Genomic DNA, 21,066 nt, shown 5'->3' with positions numbered 1-21,066 from the left:
CAAAAAGACCGATTTCTTCCAGTTCTTTATCAGAACTATGTCTTTTCTTGCCTTGGTGCCTAGACTCATACTATTTCCTTTGCCAAGAATCCCTTCTCTGCCTCCCTGCAGTGACCTTTGGCCTGACTAACTTCTATTTTATGATTCAAGTCTCAGCATAGACATCACTGCCTCCGACAATCACCCCTTATTGCCTGCACCCACCCCCTCCAAAACCAGAACTTTGGATTAGGTAGTTGTCCCATGAGACAGCTTCTACAGCATCCTTCACTTCTCTCGTCACCCTTCCGTAGTATTGTTTTGTAATTGCCGGCATGCTTGTACCTATTTCCCACCTGACAGTAAGCTGTGTCAGGGCAAGAACTCTGTCACTGCTGCCGCTTCAACATCTAGCAAAGAATGATCAAAACTATCTATTTAAAAGTTGAAATTAAGAGAAGGAAGGAAATCTCAACCTGGTTTGAAGGACTGGCAATGTCAAAATTCCTATTATTTAGAAACAGAGTATCTCTCAACAGTCACAGGCTCTGTATATCCAAGTGGGTGTTGTTCTAAATGTGTCTGCAGCTCTTTGTGCCCCAAACCCATCCCCTACTAAGGAGAATAAAATTCCACGCATGCGTCAAAGGACCGAAGGGCAGGGACTGCTCTGTGAACCTCCCTCTCTCCCCCTTGTCCCCATTGCCCGGTAGGTGATGCCTGCTTGAATAGAGAATGCCTGCATGAGAGCATTGGAGTTATTTTCAGAAGCTTCATTATCTCAGCTGGAAATCCTGGGGCAGCTTTTTGCAAACCAAATGGAGTTCAATTAATGAATCAAGAGCAAAGGATCAAGACCTAAATATTGAGAGTCAACATTAGCAAAAATCTCTCAGCACCCAGATGGTCAAGTTCAATGTCCCAAAGTGCGCTTAGAAGAGGGGAAACTGAGATTTTCCTGGAATGGTGTTTAGAGGCACAGGAATGGACTAAAATGAACTCATTTTACTGGTGTATTGATGAAATCACAGAACCATGCTTGGCAAGTCTTCTCCTCAACTCTTTTTCTCAAGGCTAACTAAGGATAGTTGGAATTCCCTTTTGTAACTTGCTTACCATTGCCAGGGAAGCCTTACTAATTCATCTCCCACTGGTTAAAAATGGATGATAATTAGGATGAATACAGTCCTAAAGTGTATCTATGGAGGAAACTGATTTTCTTAAAAATAACAAGGCTATGAAAATGTTTTTTAAGCTCATTAAAATGAACCTTTGGTGCACCCTGTTGTATACAGAGATGCAAATAGTGTAAGGGTTCTCACTGGGAAAAACATAGTGGCTTGGCCACCCATGTTCATCTCCCCTCCCTTAAAAGATCCCAGGAAAAAGACAGTAAAATAGGTATAAAACCCACAAGAAAATAAGAGAGGCAAGAGTTCAATGCATGTGTGAAGGACCGACGGCAGTGGAACCAGGTAACTGACTACAGAGTCAGAGGCAAGGAATTCCTCTTAATTCCTTACTAAGAGGCAAGGAATTTACAATTTGAAGGGCTGAAAACAGGATTTCAGTGAAGTGTGAGCCCCTTGGATCTGCAAACCTGCAGCGGCTTGGAACCTCCAGAGAGAGGACTGGGGATGATGCAGGGCTCAAAACAAGGGTCCTGTGTGAGGTCTGCAAGCTGAGTGGTGGGACAGTGAGAAAGCTGGCAGAGGGAGGTTCTCCACTCTTCCCACCACCCACACCCACAGAAAGACTAGATGGTTCTCCCCTAAGTAACTCAAACTTCCAAACACCAACATTTGCAGAATCAGAAGGGGCCTCTTAGGATGGCTGACTCAGCAGGCAGCAACTGTGCATGAATTCTCAACAATGATTAAGCCCCACTCCTCACACACATAGGTTCCAACAGGCTTCTTAGTCTCTCCATGTGAAAAATGAACAGATAGCAATGGGTCACCAGCCATTTGAGGAAAACCTCCAGCAAGGAATATGAAATCGAAACAAGCAGAAATAAGGTAACTGGAGAAACAAAGAGCACAATGAAAAATAAACAAAACTAATTAATAGTCTACAAGAAGTAAGAGAAAATATGGGATCCATAAAACAAGAACAAAATTCTCTTAAAAAAGAACATTCAGAGAACAAAAAGAGCTAAAATATAATAGTTGAAATTTAAACAAGATATATTCATGAGAATGGTCAAAAAATAAAGTAAAAAAATATGGTGGAAATAGAGAAAGAAACAGACTTAGAAAATCAATCTAGGAGGTCCAATATTCTTCCAACACGGGAGGCAGAGAGAAAGAACAAAGAAAACAGAGGAGGATTTTATCAAATAAATAATATAAGGAAATTTCCCAGATCTCAGACATGAGTCTCTGGATTGGTTTACAAATGGGCTGCAGATTAATGGTAAGAATCCATTGCTTTTTTTGTAAAACAAATCTTTTAGATTTATTTGATTTTTAAACTATCTGCCTTTATTGTTTTTTGATAAAATTTAAACTTTCATTTAAAATAACTTTAAAAAGGGAGCATCTTACCTATTTTCTTAGGTCTGTTTTATGAATGCTGTGAGGCATGCCTCCTTTGTCTCACTATGTACACTTAAAAACAATACAACTGATTAGGACTTTATTTCCTATGTCAGATTTCTGACTAATTCAGCCCAATCTCCCTGAATTTCCCCTTCCCATTATCTTTAAACAAATTGTTGAAATAATAGTATATATTCCATTTCCTATATTTCCCAAATGCAGAATGTGAGCACAGTTGAAACAAACACCAAGGCCATCTCTTGTTTTATGTATATTCTTCCTACAGTAACAAAATAGTTCACTGGGCTTGTCTGAGTAAGAGACAAGAACAGAGAGCAAGATAGGTAGAAAGAAAGATAGATAGATAGATAGATAATGTGATTGATAAAGATGATAAATAAGTAGATGGATAGAGAGATGGCTAGATAGATAGATAGATAGATATAGATAGATATGTGATTGATGAAGATGATAAATAAGTAGATGGATACAGAGATGGATAGATAGATAGATAGATAGATAAACGGACAGGTATAGACAGATGAATAAGCATGACCAAAATTGTGCTCTTGGTGGTAGAGGGAAGCCCACATTTTCAAATGAAAGTGGTAGATCATCCAAAGGTTAATACTCAAATTGTTTGTTTTTAGTTTTCAACATGATGGTAAAGTTTAACTTGTTTTTCTAAATAAGTTGAAAAAAGAGAACATTGACTTTTGTTCATGATACACATGGCCAATTACAAGCAAGTCTGCAGTCATGAGAGGAGGCTTCCCGTTCCAGCACAATGGTGGTCTACACAGATTCAGAAACCCTTCTGCTATGAACACCTGGATATGCTGGATAAGATATAATAAGAAAAGTTTGCTTCTTTATGTTTTAATGTAATACTGAGCTTGCAAGAAAGAAAAGGAAACTCCGAGGTATAAAAAAAAGGGTACAAGGGCATTGAAAACCAGGAGGGTGAATATTCAGTCTGACCATGAGGCATCCCTGATGAAACGGGGTGGAGTGGGGTGGTGTCAGAGAGTGCATCAGGTAGTGGTGGGGGGCTGAGGACCGTCTTGATACATAAATGACAGCTAAGGCTTCGTGAGCCCAGGAGTTGGGAAACTGGAACTGAAGTTTCTGCAGAGAGCCAGACGTCTCAAAAGGCTAAACCCCTCTGTGAAAGAATGTCTTACAAAACAGCCTCTGCTCAGCAGCTTGGGGAGATCACCTGGAAACTTCTCTGCTGGAAAAAACTCCCCCCACCCCTCTTGCACGCAGGAATAAGGATATTTTGATCGAAAGCCGCATTTATGCCACGGTTATGCTGCCAGGAATTAGAGGATATCTACATTAAGTCATCTAATCATCACAACAATCGTATGTGGTCAGTATTTTAAAGCACATTTTATAGATGAACCTGGGAATCAGAGAGATTAGATAATCTGTCTCAAGTTAAAGGGAATAAGTAACAGAATTGGGATTCAAACTCACATTTTCTAACTTCAATCTAGAGTTTTATTCATTGGTATTAGTTAATCTGGGCCTCTGTTTTAGATATTTAAACTGTGTCCACTTACTACAGCACCAATATAATTGATTTTTCATTTTTCCTTTGTTTCCAAAATGTAACATCAATCATGATCTGCTGGTGGTATTCTCAGTTATGAGGCCACCATGATGTGTCCAACCAAGAGTGAAGAAAACCGAACCAAGAAAATACATGTTTTGTGAGCCTCTTAACAGGAGAAACACTTTTCATACGCAAGAACTTACTGTGGAAACAAGGTGGTTATAAGTACCTCATGAATCTTCTTTCTGGATGTACTACAGGAGAGGATTTTTCACTAGTATTCTAAGTTTAAAGAGTATAGTTTAGAATTCTACATAAGATATGGGGGGCGGGGGACGACAATAATGTGTCCCCAGACAATGGGAAAAGGAGAAAATAAGGTGAAACCAGTAAAATGATTACTGTTCCGCTGGGGGTCACTAAAAGACCATCTGTTTATAAATGTGTAACTGAAGTATTTGGGATCCCCTAAAACTCTGAACCAGGGGATACTGGAGCAAATTCAGGGAGCCAGGGCTGGAAAATGATATAACTTGATCAGCAAAAATTCAGTCCACTGTTCTGATCCCCATCAGGTATAAGATCATGTGAAATTAAGGGGACAGTGGAGAGCCACTTGGGGGAACCCCGGGCCATTTACATACAGACCAAAGGAGATGGGGGTCTGAGTAGAGCAGAAATTAACATAACGGCCACGTGGCAAAGCTCTTCTGATGTAGGAAAGGACAGCTTCCAGCTTCCTCATGGAAAATATACTTCTTATGGTCGATTGGCATATCTTGTACTGATAACCTTGGTGACAATCTAATTTCTCACATAGCTGGCCTACATGGAGAGAATGCATTGCTTAGGCTGCCTTGAAAATCCACGGTGTTTTTGTTACTTGGAGTTCTGGTATTCTGCTTATTATTTACATTTGTCTTCTAATACGGCCTGCCCCTAACGGGGACACACAGATCCTCCCATGCAGGTGTTTACATCTGTTTGACAACTGCTCTGCCCGTTACAAGTGAACCCTAGTTTGCTTGGTTAATATGAGTCCACCCCTTAGAGATGGATCCAACGTCACTGTGCCTCCAATTAGGTTTCTGATCCTCTGTGGCAGAAGCTTGGGCACTGGATTATGGGGATATCACCAAGGGCACTTTGTGGGAACAAATCCATGGGTCCTATAGGATTTACGAGATCCCATCCCTCTGAATCATGGTGTGATGAGCGGAGCTTTTCCACTTGAAACCACAATGACGCTTTCTGTGCACTTTTCACTTACGTGCTGTAACTAGAGATGTGCACTGTTTTTCAAGAAAGATTGTGTGCTCTGTAATTTAACCATGAAGATCTACAGTGGGATCTGTTACTAGTACACAGAGTCATGAACAAAGCTTTGTAAACCACCCACTGCATTGGTCCATCTGCTTTCAACGGGCTTGGTTAATGAATTGTCTTGGTTTAAATTTGCTGAGCGTGGCAGGATAGAACCGTGCTTTTTCTTTTATTTGCAAGAATATTTAGTAGAAGATTTTTTTAAAAAGAAGTTTTTGAAAAGGTAAGAATAGCAAAACTGGGCAGATAAATATGCCATTTATCATTTATTAACATTGTATATTTTTGAATGCCTGCTTTATATCAAGCAATGTTCTAGAAAGCTGGGATTCTTATTTTTGGCAGTGTGTGGATTTTTCTTTAACTTTTTATTTGGAAATAATTTCAAATTTACAGAAAACTTGGAAAATTAGCAATTGTGCCAAGAATATATGAATACCCAGGTGTACCTACTGTTAATATTTCCCTCCATTTACTCTATCACTTGCTGCTTACCTCTCTTCATAATAAATTTTAGAAAGCTGGGATATCAAAGTAAAAGCATGGGGAATCCCAGACCTCAAGGGTCCTCTGGCTTTAAGAACTGGGTAATCATGTTAGGAAAAAAAAATCACAAGTCATTATAAAGGATGCTATCATGAATGGATCTATATACAATGTTTAGCAGGACCTGTGCTACCCCTGTGTTGAGGCTTAAAGGGTGACTAGGAAGCTGTCAGGGTGGCAAGTGTAGGGTGTGCAGAAATTGTTGAAGGGTTCCTGGAGCATAACGGATGAGATGCAGAGGCGCTGGACAGTTAGGAAAGATCCAAAATCTCACGGGGATTTTATGCAATACTGAGGAGTTTCATGATTAGTGAAGGTGACGGAAGCCACGTTGACCAAATGGATAAATTTTGAGTGTTTCACACTCCCTTAACTAGCTGAGAGTAGGGTAGACGCTAGGGGATGGGGGAGGGGCAAACTAGAACCTTGGAAGCATCCAGTAGAAAATATGTCCCAATAGTCCAGAGGACTTGGGATAGTCTGGGCCTGGACTAGGGCAGTGGCCATGATGGCAAAGAGCTGACTGTGAAACACAGGAGATATTTACGAGGTGGCAAAAGAACTATTGTAATCATTGACAACCAACACTAGCAGTGACATATTCTTGTGTATTCAGTGCCTGCTGGGTGACCTTTTTTACACAAAGAGCAGCAATGCTACCTGCTGTTCTATGGCTGTTTCAATTTGAGAAATTGAACATTAGAGCTTTTTTTTTTTTTTTTTTTTGCTGTACGCGGGCCTCTCACTGCAGTGGCCTCTCCCGTTGTGGAGCACAGGCTCCGGAAGCACAGGCTCAGCGGTCATGGCTCACGGGCCCAGCCGCTCCACGGCATGTGGGATCCTCCTGGACCTGGGCGTGAACCCGTGTCCCCTGCATCAGCAGGGGGACTCTCAACCACTGCACCAACAGGGAAGCCCGAACATTAGAGCTTTTAATGCAAACTATGAGTAGCTGTGTGTCACCAACCGAGGGGATTAGCCCCAAGATGCTGAGGTTTTAGCATCCAGGAGACTGTTAATTCCTGGCCATGGTGCTTACAGTTCAGGTGAGCTGTTCTGCCAGGCGCTAAAATCAGAAGCAATGGGGTGTCATGTTTAAGAAACTGAGCTTGGTGCCAGCCAAGCCTGGGTCTGAATCTCAGATTTCCCGTTGGCTTCAACTCTTGTTTCTGAACGAAGTTTCGTTGTCCATAAAATAGAGATTAGAGTACTTATGAGCTAGGGTTGTTATCGGGATTAAATGAGATACTTGCTTAAAGTCACACATAAGTGGTGGGGCTAAGATTCCACCGTAGATCTAGCTGACAGCAGAGGCAACACTCTCCTTTTCAACTTCTTTCCCTTTTATATTTAATATTTGCATAATTTTCATTATTTTTAAAAATGGTACACTTTCAGTTTCTATTTCCCTTTTGACCCAAGAGTTATTTACTTCAGAGAGAGCTTTTGAAACTCCATGAAGAAAGGCTTTTCTGTGCTTTGTGTATACAGATTCTTCATGAGGATAAAAGGAAGAAAAAGAAGGATGGAGGAAGAAAGAGAGGGAGGCCTAGCTTGACATATACATTCCTGCATCGTGGTCCTTTCAGGCTATTCTTTGGAAACCGTCCAGTGTTTCCAGACACAAGTACAACCTGATAAAAGCTCTCTTTCAACCGCAGAGGCCAAAGAGCAGTGAGATACGGAGGAGGGCGTTATTGATTTTCTAGTTTTATTCCACAATCATCAGAGGATGTTGTTTGTATTACTTCTACCTTATGGAACTTACTGCATTTTTTTGTGACAATCTATGGTTAATTTGTGAATGTTCTATGTGGATTAGAAAAAAAAAAAGTGTACTCTTTATTATCAGGGTACAAAGACTGTGATGTGTCCAGACATCCCTTAATTATGTCATTTGGGTCTTCTGTATCTTTATCTTTTGTCCAATTGCCTTGTCTTGGATTGAGAGTAGTATTGAACTACCTAATTTTAGTATGCTTCTATTTCTTCTTGCATTTTCTGCATATTTTGCTGTAAAGGTTGCTGCTCTGTCACCTGATGTGCATGCGTAACTGCTGAATTCTGTTCCTTGTGAACTCTGGCCTTTAACATAAACCAGTTCTTCTTTGTCTTGTTCTGTGCTTTTCAGTCTGCACTTTACCCTGTCACATATCAAGATCAAAACTGATGCTTTCTGTTTTTGCTGTTAGTTTGCATTTGCCTTATATAATCTGCCCAGCCTATATTTTTGGCCTTTTAAAATCACTTTGTCTTAGGTGTGTCTCATACTCAGCACAGAGTTGAATTTTGCAGAGTCCATATTTCTGACTGGTACATTATACTCTGCCCGGCATGTGACTGGAGTTCCCTAAAATACGTTTCTTTTTTCTTTTCTTCTTTTATTCAACCAGGGTCAAGACTCAATTAAACCCCTAGTCTTTTGGGGTTTTTTTCAGTTTTAATGAGGTATAACGGACAAAATTGTAAGATATTTAAAGTTCACATCATGGTGATTTGATACACGGGCACATTGTGAAAGGTTAATTTACTGTCAGCAGTTTTGTATCTGTTTGGACCAAAATCCCCTCCTGGACCCTCTGGCTTAGCTGGATTCTCTTTTTCAGTCTTGCCCTACTGGTTCTCACACCCCAGCAGGACAGGCTTTCCCTTACCACCTAGGAGGCCCTACATACACTTATCAATGGTCAACTTGAAGAGCACCGATATAAAAGTTTAAAAATGGGAACTATATTCAATATCTTGTGATAAACCATAACGGAAAAGAATATGGAAAAGAATGTATATATATGTATAACTGAATCACTTTGCTGTGTAGCAGAAATTAACACAACATTGTAAATCAACGATACTTCAATACTATAAAATTTTTTAAAATGCATCCTCTCTACTGGCTTGACAAAATGAAGCTTCCAATATTTGAACTAAGGCCTGATATCTCCCCAAATATTCTTTACAATGTAATTAAATGATTGGGAGAAATATGATAGCATGTAAGTCCACCGTTGAAAGGAACCCTAGAAATCATCTACTCAAACTCTCTCCCTAATGTATTAACCACTTCTACAATATTCCGAGTTTTCTAGTCTCTGTATTTTTCTGGGAATGGTAAACTGACACTGTCACCCATTCTATAGGCATGACATTAAAGACCAGTTGTATCATACGTTAACTATATGACCACAGGAACTTACATAAGCCCTGAGCCTCAGTTATTTTTATCTGTAGAGTGGGGATGATGTTAGAAACTCAGAGGACTAAACACGATTACAAATTCAAGGACAAGGCAGGAAATGTGAAGACCCAGGCAGGTAATTAACTGAATCCCCTAAGTGTAAGGCAAAAGGAGTGACTAGGGGAGTTCATTCCCTTTTCAAAGGATAAGACTCTACTGGGCTCCTATAGATGGGAGGCCTGCCTGCAGCAATATAGATCTAATGATATCATTAGATCTTCTTATTTTTCTAGAAACGTAGAAATCTGGCTTTTTTTTTTTTAAATAAAGTAATTTCTTATAGCCCATGTGAAAGTTGCAGAAACCTTTTTTTTTTCTTTTCTTTTTTTTGGGGGGTGCACCATGCAGCATGCGGGATCTTAGTTCCCTGACCAGGAATTGAAACTGTGCCCGCTGCAGTGGAACCACACAGTCTTAACCGCTGGACAACCAGGGAAGTCCAGAAATCTGGCTTTTTAATGTGAAATTTTCTGACTATTCAATGTGGCAACTAATTCAAATTTCTTTGCAACCCTAGATAGACCACTAAAAAAACATATCTGTGGGCTGGGGACACCTAAAGGCTGCCACTTTGCAGTCTCTGGGTTGAAGTAATTAGCATGCTGCCCAGCACAAGACAGCCACTGGATAAATTATGAATTCATCAGATCTGAAACCTTAGACCTCAGACCCTTGGGAGAAAGGACTTGTTTGACTGAGTGGGTAAAAGCCCAGGGAAGAGGAAACTCAGGAACCAGGATGTCAACTGGAGGCCCAGGAAAGTGGTAGAAATTGGGGGGAGGGGAAGCAAAACAGAGAACGGGTGGGAATGGACCATCTAAGAATTCTGCCTCCTTCCCAATCTGCCTTCTCAGATTCATCTTTTGCTAATACCCCCTGGCTCGCTCATACAATGGCTGATCTCTGATCCCTATGCAGATAGAACTGACGGGCGGGGAGCAGGGTAGACCCTGCAGCTGACTGGGGTCAGAAGGGCTAGCAGCTTCCTTAGCATAAGTTTACTGGGAAGAGAACAAAAAAAGCACTCAGCTGTGAGCCAAGGAGGCAACTTTCTCCCTGCTCTTATTTCCTTTGGGTTTTCCCCATCAGCAGCTCGGAACCCAGCCAAATACTTCCTCGTTGGGTTGGGGTGGGGTTGCAGCTGTCCCACTCATTTGTAAATAAGGGCCAGTAGAGCTGTTTCTTTTTCTAGCATTTGAATGAGGATGCAAAGGTCACCACGATTCCCCCTTCTCTGGCTCAATTTCTCTCTCTCTTCTCTACATGTCTTTTATTTTCCTTCCAGATGTATGTTTTCTGTCAGCAGAGATAAAGGAAAACTTTTGGGGGAATAGGGACCCCAAATACTGGCTCATCTTGCCTGGATTCCTTTTAATTGCCATGGATTGGGTTATATATCTATCCTGTGGCAAAGATGTCATGTATAGGCTTTGGGAAATAGCACTCCAGGCTTGGATGGAGGCCACTCCTTTTTCTCTCTTGAGGATAAAGAGAGCTTCAGAGCCGAAAAGTGTTAAGGATGCTCTCATCAAACCCTCCAAGTACACAGTTGAGAACACCGAGGCCCAGAGAGGCCTAGTTGCTTATTGTTACCTAACATCAACAATACATAGTACTGGGGACTTCCCTGGTGGTCCAGTGGTTAAGACTCTGTGCTTCCAATGCAGGGGGCAGGGGTTCGAGCTCTGGTAAGGGAACTAAGATCCCATATGCTGCATGGTGTAGCCAAAAAAAAAAAAACCAATAGGAATAATACATAGTATTATATAGCTTATATTCATGGAAGGTTTTCCTGGGCTTAGCAGTTCACATGGATTTCCTCATTGAATCTTCACAACTCAACGAGGCATTGATTTCAACGATTTCCATTTTACATACGACAAAACTGAGGTTCAGTGCTCCGAGAGACTTGCCCAAAGTTCCATATACTGGCAGAGGCAGACCCAGGGAAGACACATAAGATCCTGACTCCACTGATTCAACTCTCTCCAGAACCAGAGCTTAGTATACAGACTCTTCATGAGGATAAAAGGAAGAAAAAGAAGGATGGAGGAAGAAAGAGAGGGAGGCCTAGCTTGACATATACATTCCTGCATCGTGGTCCTTTCAGGCTATTCTTTGGAAACCGTCCAGTGTTTCCAGACACAAGTACAACCTGATAAAAGCTCTCTTTCAACCGCAGAGGCCAAAGAGCAGTGAGATACGGAGGAGGGCGTTAGCCATCCTTACCTGTTCTCAGGGTCAGCCAAGGCCATGCTCCGAGTGACGAAGCACATCTTGAGAGGGATGCTTTTCCGGTCTCTATGGAAGGAGAAGGACTGCGATGACAGAGGATCTGAGGACCCGCCGCCTAACCGAGGGGATTCTGGCGGAGGCGTTTCCCACCCGATCTCGGATACTGGGGAGCCTTTCTTCACGTAGGGTGTGGCTTCCCGCATATACTTCACTGCAAGCAAAAAGACAACAGTAAGCACTTTTCAGTACATCAGGGCTGAATTTCTGGAAAGTCTGATGGCATTTTTGAAACTTGTATTAGATAAGCTCTTAAACAGAGACTCTTAAAATCTGAACAAGATTCAGAATTTCTATTCCTTAAATTATGTACCGATGTGGTTTTTAGAACTTGCCATAAGGATAACCTGAACTTGAGAATTACTCTCAGCTTTTTTCAATTATGACAATTTCTATCTTTTCTGATTATGAGGTGCATTCTGGGAAAGAGGCTGAAAAACAAATGGGCAGAGAGTGAGAAAGCATATCTTAGGCTAAAAGACACACAGTTATTCAGTATAGATGTAGGGAATCTGGTGGCCACATTAACTATCCACGTCTCCATTATTCTGTTGAGACTCAGGGATAGGCTTTTCAATTTAATAGTATTAAGAACATATATGCAGGGACTTCCCTGGTGGCTTAGTGGTTAAGAATCGCCTGCCAATGCAGGGGACACAGGTTCGATCCCCGGTCTGGGAAGATCCCACGTGCCACACAGCAGCTACGCCCGTGCGCCACAACTACCAAGTCTGCGCTCTAGAGCCCTCAAGCCACAACTACTGAGCCCGCATGACACAACTACTGAAGCCCATGCATCTAGAGGCCATGCTCCGCCACCGCAATGAGAAGCCTGCGCACCGTGATGAAGAGTAGCCCCTGCTTGCTGCAAATAGAGAAAAGCCTGTGCACAGCAACGAAGACCCAACACAGCCAAAAATAAATAAATAGAATTTAAAAAAATTTTTAAAAAAGAACATATATGCAAAGAAATACATAGAAGAACACTTATTTTGTAATGGTAAAAATCTGTGATGGCAAAAATATTACTTGTATAAGCCAAAAACTAGAAACAACCTAAATGTCCACTAAAAAGAAAGAGGACAGGTTAAATAAATTGTAAGACGTTTATACATTCATTAAAAAAAAATGAGATAGCTATAGAGGCGTTGATGTAGAAAAACCTCTAAGATCTATTAACAGTCTAAAAAAACTTTAGAGAACAGTGCATATACTGTACTCATTTTGTGTATAAAATCATAGATATTTATCCTCGTATAGCTACAACTATTTCTGGATAGAAATCCAAGAAAATGTTAACGGTAGTTAGCTCTAGGAGTGGAACTGCAAGTCAAGACGATGGAAAAATAGACCTTTACTATTCATTTCTTACTCTTTTATACCATTCTCATGTTTAGCCATATGCATATATTACTTTATAAAATTTAAAGAAACAAAATCGTTTAAAAGCTGAATGGAGCAGACTAAAATTCTGCTCTTTGATATGCTTACTAAGGTGGTATTTGCCAATTCTAAATTTAAGCATTTGGTCCTTTCAAGTGGACAGGGAAACTGGATTCTTGGAATATGCAATATAAGCTTCCATATCCTTCTCTCTGTCACTTACATGGTAAGTCCCTTAGAGGTATTTGTTATTACAAATGGCAGTGGATTGGAATGGGTGCAAACCAGGGGGCACTTCCTCCAGATCTCTGGTGATTCAATTCCACAAACTAGTGCCTTCCCTGTGTAAGACTTGGACTCAGGTTCATGGAGACTGCAGGAATAAACAATACGTGGCTTCCATACTTAAGAGTTACAAAATCATGGCTGACTGTAGTGGGTGCTGTTGGTGTCCCGGCAGATCCTTTTCGGCCGCTAGGGCACCTATATCCTAGCTGCTGTGTGTTGGCTGAGAACAATTCTTAGCTACTCTCCTGCTCTGGAAAACTGCTCTTGGACCATCAGAAGCCGTCAAACCTGGGAGACTATAGAGCTGCTGCCCGATTCCCCAGACAGAGGCTCTGCTTCTAGGGAACCCCACCTAAGACAGTCGCATAAAACAAGTACATAAACTGTGGCATAAAGCAGAATGAGCTATAATAAGAATAAAGGACCTTGGAAGAATTCATCAGACAAATGGATCTAGGGGCTTGAGTGACAGGTTAGGTTTGCAACACTTTAATAAGCAGACCAAACATACCCACATGCATGCAATATGGATCTATATATTGGAGGACCCAAACTAAATATCAAAACCAGCCACATGAATTTAGGACAGAGGAGATGTCATTTAGCACCAACACATATTTAAAAAGAAGATTTCAGAATTTTCACTGAATATAAGTGCAACTGGGAGAAAACAGCTCCATGGTTGCTGCACACCTGTTAGCACAGGTTGCAGTAACAGAAGAAGAAAGGTGATTCATGGACAGTGTATTTCAAGGAATATTGTTTATTTCTGGGCAGTGTATTTAAAGAGGAGCACAGACATACCTATAAACAAATGTAGAAAATTTAGTGGGACAGAATTAAGCTGTCTAAAAACTGGAATAAATAAATTCTCTTTTGAAGGTACTGAATTTCCATCTCTAAAATGCTTTTGCAGAAGCTAGAACTCTGCTTAGCTTTGTATATTGTAGACTTATACTTATTGATATATGGGAAATTCAAGTATCAGCTGAGATTGAAGATTCTACTTTGATTGTATTATTATCCTTCTGGCTGGAGTAGGGGGTGAGCATTGTGGAGGTGAGAATCTAGGGATGCTTCATGGAGTAGGTGGCATTTGAACTTGGCCTTAAAGGGCAGCTAGGACTTTTAAAAGTAGAGGTAAGAATAACAGTCCTTCTTTTATATAATGTACTCTGATTTATAATTTCTATCACAATTCCATAGGAAAGGAAAATTGGACCTCAGTTTGGAAGGGGGATAAAGAAGAACATTTATCATTACTCTTCATGATGTACCAAGTATGAAATCAGACACTCTTCCTTAGAACCTATGTTTCCTCTGAGAGCTTTAGATGTCATCTCTCCTTTTCACCAGTGTTGGGAAGATGGCTCAGCAAAATCCCTAAATGAGTCTTGAGATCTCTGGCACCGCCAGAAAATAAGATTCAATTTCAAGGAAATAAAGGAGACTAAGAGATTATCATCATTGCTCCTAAGCAAGATACACTAAGATCACTGAACAATTTCCATATCTATCCTGAGGAAGAACTAGCAACACCACCACAATCCTGCTTAAAGTTCCTTTGTTTAGGAGGCCTGCTTCTTTTTGATATTTATAGGAAGTGGAGAAACTTGTTCTTGGGTATAGCAACGAGAGCAAAAGAAAATTGTCTTGGATTTGTCCAGGGGCTCACAATTTCTGGCCCAAGGGAAGCAATAAAATTGTCAGACTATCCCTTCTGAGGGATATTACAAGTAGTTTCTACAAGATTTGGCCATCAGTTATGAGCATAATTCTACTGTCAAGCGGTGCCCTCTCCAATCACCAACTGAGGCCTGAGGCTAAGTCCCCTCATTCAGACAGTAAAAGCACTGCAGCCACGTCTGGGTGTTGTAAAGCAGTGCCTCTAATAGGAAATTAAGAGTGTGTGAAAACTTTCCGTGGTTCTTTGTGCCTTAGTGTCCCGAAACTTCTACACATTGCAATCAAAATAATGAATGTGGTCTAATTCAGGGAGGGTAAGATGTTACCTCAGACTAGATCTGACAGCAATAGGTGCCCCAAATTACAGTGTATTAAATAACATAGAGGTTTGCTTTTACCAAAAGTCTAGTGTGAAAGAAAAGGGCTGTTAGGGCAACTCTGCTCCCTGAAGTTTTTAGGTCCTCAGGCTTCTGCTCCTTTCCTGCTCTACATTGCTAACCTGCCATCTAATGACCCAAGAGGGCTGCTTGGGTTCCAGCCATTGTGACCAAATTCCCATCGTGACCAAATTCCCATCGTGAGGTAGAAGGAAAAAGTCAAAGACACACTACCCTTCCTTCAGGGTCATTTTTCAGAAGCTGACACACTATCTACTTACAACCCATCAGCCAGAATTTAGTCACATGGCCACTTCTACATGGAAAAGAAATTTACTCTTAACTCTGGACAATTCTATGCCAACCTGGCTAAAAGTTGGTGTGAGGGGAGGCTATTACTGTGGAAGGAAAAGAGAATAGACATTAGGGGACAATTCTTAGCTTTTGCCACAGCGAGATATCCCTAACCGTGCCAGCTTAACACAACTAGATTTTATAAGATATAACCACAAATAAATGTATTGGAGCAATCAGTAAAAAACATAAGAACTAGGTTTCATGAACTCTGATAAGTGTTTGTTGTGTACTAACTCACTTGAACCTCACAACAACCCTAGGATACAGACATTGCAATCATTCCCATTTTACTAAAGACTGTGCAATAGAGAGAGAGAGAGAGAAACTCATAAACTCAAGTTAGAGTGCAGGAAAGTGGCAGACACATGAGTCAAATCGAGGCAGCCTGGCTCCAGAGTCCTTACCTTTAACCATGAAGCAATACTGTTTCTCGCACTTTTAAAAAAATTAACTGGATGAGTGTGTGTGTGTGTGTGTCTGTGTCTGTGTCTGTGTGTGTCTGTGTATTTAAGCCAACGTTTTCATGTACTGGGAGAAAACATCCAATTAAGAGGCTATTTGCCTATAACATAAGAGAGCTGGATTTTGTAAGGCTGAACTAATAAACTGGCATTTCAACAAATGCCTTTTAAGGCACTGTCATATGTATAATACAGGGTTTAACCTGGCAGATCTGAACAGCTAGTGTCTGCATAATTAGACCGCCATGTGCTTACAGACAGTAATTTCAGGCAAAGAACTGTTGAAACTGATCAAGCAGCAGCCAGGCCCAGGCTCAGGGCACTTCATAATCAGGACTAATTAATAAACCATGCCCTTTCTGGGCATCATGAATTAAAAACCATGGCTGAGCAATTAAAATTCCAATCTTCCCTTACAAAATAGGGGTAGAAGAGAAATGAGAAGTGGTCTCCAAACCAATAATGCACCAAGTCACTTTCAATATGTTTCCAGTTTTTCATCTGAAAGATGCACAGTTGTGAAGATTTCAAAAGAACATTCAGGAAACCTACGTTTGCAAAGGCCCCAAGTTGCCACAATTAAATCTTTGTTGAGGAGGCCAGGTGACATCTGAAAGGAAAAGCACACACAGGCTACTAATGAGGAAATGCTTTAGGCAAATCCAATCAACTCTCCTACCAGGCTGGTTTCTGAAGAACCAGCAAGTCCCTCTGTTATGTGCAAGTTTTCTTCTTAAAAATAACAACAAAACAACCAAAAAAGGGATTTCCAGATTACAGGAGGAAAAGAAATATTTCACTACTCTAGGGGATGTGAACATGAAATGTACATTTTCTAATGTGATTAAGGGGAAAAGGCATCAGCTGGAGCCAAGAAACCTGAGTATTAGGACCTTCAGTGAAACTTGCAAATTGGGTACAAGCTGGTGACAATGGGGTTTGCTGACGCAATGAAATACGCAAGAGACTTCTCTTAATGCCATTTCCTGGGTCATCTTAGGAAAGATGCAGAGGGAGATCATCAATATTTCCAAAAAGACCAAGAAATGATGAAAGAGGTAATATAAGCTTCTCAGAAACTATAGCTAATCTCTCAGGAGGCTGAGCGGTGAACTGGAAAGAGAATTGACCCTGGGAGTCAGGGACCTGGTTCCAGTTCCAGCCCTGTCGCTAACTACCTCTCCAGCCCTGGGCAAGTTATTTCACCTTCTAGACCTCATTCTCCTCACATGTCAGGGGTGGGAAATAGGCTCCTACCCTTCAAACATTCGATGATCCGTTGGGAAATCGCTGTTAAACATTTAACATCACCGTTAAAATGTGTGCCAAATCCTGAGGCCTTAGGCAGATGTGCCTTCTGACTTTTTACCAAGCCCTATGGGCACCTGACAAATGAAAACAAACCTATGTTGAGCTTATATACTTAGGTTACTTTTTCTTTACTTTGGCACAGTGGCCTAGAAGAATCATTGTTTTCATTCACTTTCCAATATTTTTTTCACTTATATTTTGCCAGGTGGGTCCTTGAGGGTAGGATTTTCAGACATTTGAAGGATGACCAAAGGTTCGCATGAGGTCACAAGGACATTGTGGGTGAGGATGCTGAATTTTCATATGTGGAGTCAGAACTAAAATAAACTGGTTATGAATTTGCTAAGCCTCTACTTTAAAAACTAACTCAAAAATTACCCTATTTTCTACAGCAGAGTCATCTGAGGTGACCTCCTGCCTTGACTCTTCAACAAAGCAAGCTCATTGTCACCAGGGATGACAGGTGGACCCAGGGAAAGTATCCTATTCCAGAAGGATGCTGATTGGTTTAGTTATCCATTAACTGAACAAACATTTAATGAGCTCCTGCTATGGGCATGGCCTTCAGTGCTGGAGTTATTTCAGTGAACAAAACAGACTGGGTGCCTGCCCTTGAGGTGCTTACATTCCAGTGCATATGAGCAGGATTGGGGTGTGTGTTTGACAATAAACAAACAGATATAGAACTCTGCTCTGAAAGAGACACCCACTAAAGGACTTGGGTCTGTCCCAATTCCTACAGAGCCATTCTGGCCCTGCCCACTTCCTATCAGTGACTACCTCTTGGGCCCCATTGTCTGCAGACCAGCCATAGAGAAATACTGTTTAATTCTCTGAACATGCCTCCGTTCTTTGCACATGTGTTTTTTCCTCTGCATGGAAAGCTTTCTGGCAAACTCCTCTTAATATCAAGTAAGTCTCAATTCAGGTAAGATTTCCTTCTTGAAGTCCTCCAGGCATGCCTCCCTTAAGCTCCAACCACGGTTTGTGGCGATCCCCACTGATATTAACAGCATCAGGACCTAAACATTATGACGACGGCTTATGCCACGCAAGGCACTGTGCTGGTTCATCTTACAAATATTTAAACACACATCACGTGCAGTTATCTGTTCACATATAGGTCTCTCTGGTGGAATCATAAGGTCCTCAAAGTTGAGTGACTACAGTAGAAGTGAAAACTCTACACTCTGGAACCACACTGCATAGTTTCAAATCTTGCCACTGCCACCTGCCAACTGTGTGAGCTTGGGACAATTTTCTCAACCTTTCGGTGGCTCCATTTCTCCATCTGTAAAGTGGGGATAAAGAGTAGTGCCGGCCTCAAAGAGTTGCTGCGAGGATTAAATGAACTAACACATATAAAGGGCTTAGAACTGAGGTCCGCACGTGCTAAGTATTCATTAGTGTTAGAAAAAATAAAAAATTGATATTCTCATCTATATCCACAGCAATTAACACAAAAGTCTGGCTGTAAAACACGGAAGTTTTGAGCAAATGAAAGACAAAGTTAGTAGGATCTCCAAGATACGATTTTTCAGAGATTTGTTCTTCAGGAGAAGGAGGCTTATAACAGAAGTAGCAGAGGCCAGAGAGTATCTGTCACTGATCCAAGGTTTCAAGACAAAGGAGTAACTGACGAGGCTCAGAAATCCTTGTCCTCTATCCTGAAGAATGAAGGTTGGCAAAAACTTTTTCTGTAAAGGGCCAGATATAAAATTTGTTGGACCTTAGGGTCTTGGTCACAACTACTTCCTTCCATTGTAGCATGAAAGACACACAGATGATATGTCAATAAATCAGCGTGGCTGCATTGCAACAGCATTTTGTTTACCCAAACAGGCAGTGGGCCTTGTCTCAACAAAGGGCTTTAGAATACTAACTAGCAGCTATTGACTACTCACTATGCATCCGGCCCTACTCTAAATGTCTGAAGTATACTAGCTTATTTAAGAGCAATTCTATGAAGTAGGACTATTATAATGCCTACCTCACAAGCTAGGGGAGTGTGGCATGGAGAGCTGAAGTGACTTGCGCAAGGTCACACAGCAGCAATTGGCAGAGCCAGATCTGAGCTGAGGGAGTCTGGCTCCAAAGCCCCCAGTCCGAACCCGTGTTCTTTCCTGTACTCTGGATGCTGCCTCTACACATGGCTAGATGCATGTGCCTGAATGAATCCTGTTTGTCCAACCATGAAAATTTATAAGTCATGCTTTTAAAAAGACTTTTTTGTCTGGAATGTTTTTCTTATACTCCTTTTCTTATATGAATCCAAATCTTACTCCTATAATTTGTATTCTCTGATGGTGGCTTTATTCTGCAGAGCACACAAAGCATTTAGAGCACCTTATAAACAGATAAAATATACATATTTGGTTTTACAGAAAGAAAAAGACAAGCCTGGCAAAAAGGAGGCTGGAACCACTAGTACCTTCCTCATCTGATATCCAGTTGTTATCAGGTTCCTGGTCCACATTCTCTCAGGGCCTAAAGGAGTTAATGGATGACCTAATGTATGACAGGCATCATAGACGTTGCTTTTACTATTTTAGGTCCCTAAAGAGTTGCTGGAAGAGGGGCCTAGTGCCTTAGATAACAAAATAAGGATTTAAGAGTTTCACCCAAGCCCAAACTAAATAAATGAAATATAATAGGGATAAGATGGAAAGTTCTGTCATTGTGTATTCAAAATAAAAATCATTGTAACATGTAGGATAGGAGAACTGTATTATAAGCAGTTTTGTGTGTAGAAAGGTTCTAGGGATGGCCATGGTTATGACTGCATAATAAAGTAATAGGACATTAGGCTCCAATGATTCATGTATGGTGTTCAGAAGAGGATAGTTCCCCTCTTTGTCACCTTGATCAGCCCATACCTGAAGCCCTAATGGGTTAGACAATGTTCGAATGAGGGTAAAGAGGGTAATCGGCTTGTCAAAGATTCAAGAAATAAAGAAAACATAGGTTAAATGAGAGGCATTAGCTCATAGTAGTGAAGAGCATAAACTCTGGAGTCTGACTGCTGGGGTCCAACTCCTAGCTTTTCTATCACCAAGTTCTTGAGTAAATAACTTAGGTTCTTCATGTGTTATTTCTTTCACTCATCTCATAGGTATTGTGAGGATTTAATGAGTTAATATAAGTAAAAAAACTTCTAAGGAACTTGGCATAGCAAACACCATAAGGGTCAGTTACCATTATTAGAAGGTAACCTAGAAAAGCGAAGATTGATGGGGCCTGAAGAACAGAAAGCTGTGCCGAACTCACTCTGTGTATCTCTGCAGGGTAGAGCCACAGTCAGTGAAGACAAATTATAAACGTTATATTTGGGTTCAATGTAAGAAAACACTGTGAAGTAGTGAGTTCGCTATTGCTAGTAACATTCAAGCAGAAACTGGATGAGCTATCTCCCACGTTGCAGAAAAGATTCTTTTACTCTGCAGAAGAACAGATTGCTTCTAAAATCCCTTCAAGCTGTCATGTTCTATGTTCTTCCTGGAATGTGGTTCATTAAGATGCAGAATCCAATGACTCCAGTACAGTGAGGGCAGGTCATGGTTGTATACCATGCAAAGTCATGCTGTACATGTCTTTGTTATTATATGCTTATTAGCTACATATTAGTTATGTGACAATGGGACAGTTAGTTACAATATCTAAATCTTAGAATTCTCATTTAGAAAATGAGGAAAACAGTGTCTTCTTTAGAGAGACAATAAAATGAACT

At 40.9% G+C, this 21,066-nt stretch overlaps 1 protein-coding gene across 1 annotated transcript in view; it reads right to left on the bottom strand.

Annotated features, from left to right (window-relative positions):
* Window positions 1-21,066, bottom strand: part of SNTB1 (syntrophin beta 1) — a 230,218-nt gene that overhangs the window by 120,480 nt on the left and 88,672 nt on the right. Inside the window, exon 2 of the mRNA XM_067711385.1 lies at window positions 11,414-11,630. Coding sequence (XP_067567486.1) covers window positions 11,414-11,630 — 217 coding nt within the window. The remainder of the gene's footprint in view (window positions 1-11,413; window positions 11,631-21,066) is intronic.

The sequence above is a fragment of the Pseudorca crassidens genome, chromosome 17 (genome assembly GCF_039906515.1).
Source record: "Pseudorca crassidens isolate mPseCra1 chromosome 17, mPseCra1.hap1, whole genome shotgun sequence".
NCBI lineage: Eukaryota > Metazoa > Chordata > Mammalia > Artiodactyla > Delphinidae > Pseudorca > Pseudorca crassidens.
Note: the sequence above shows the minus strand (reverse complement) of the source record. Positions and strands in the feature narration are given on the sequence as shown.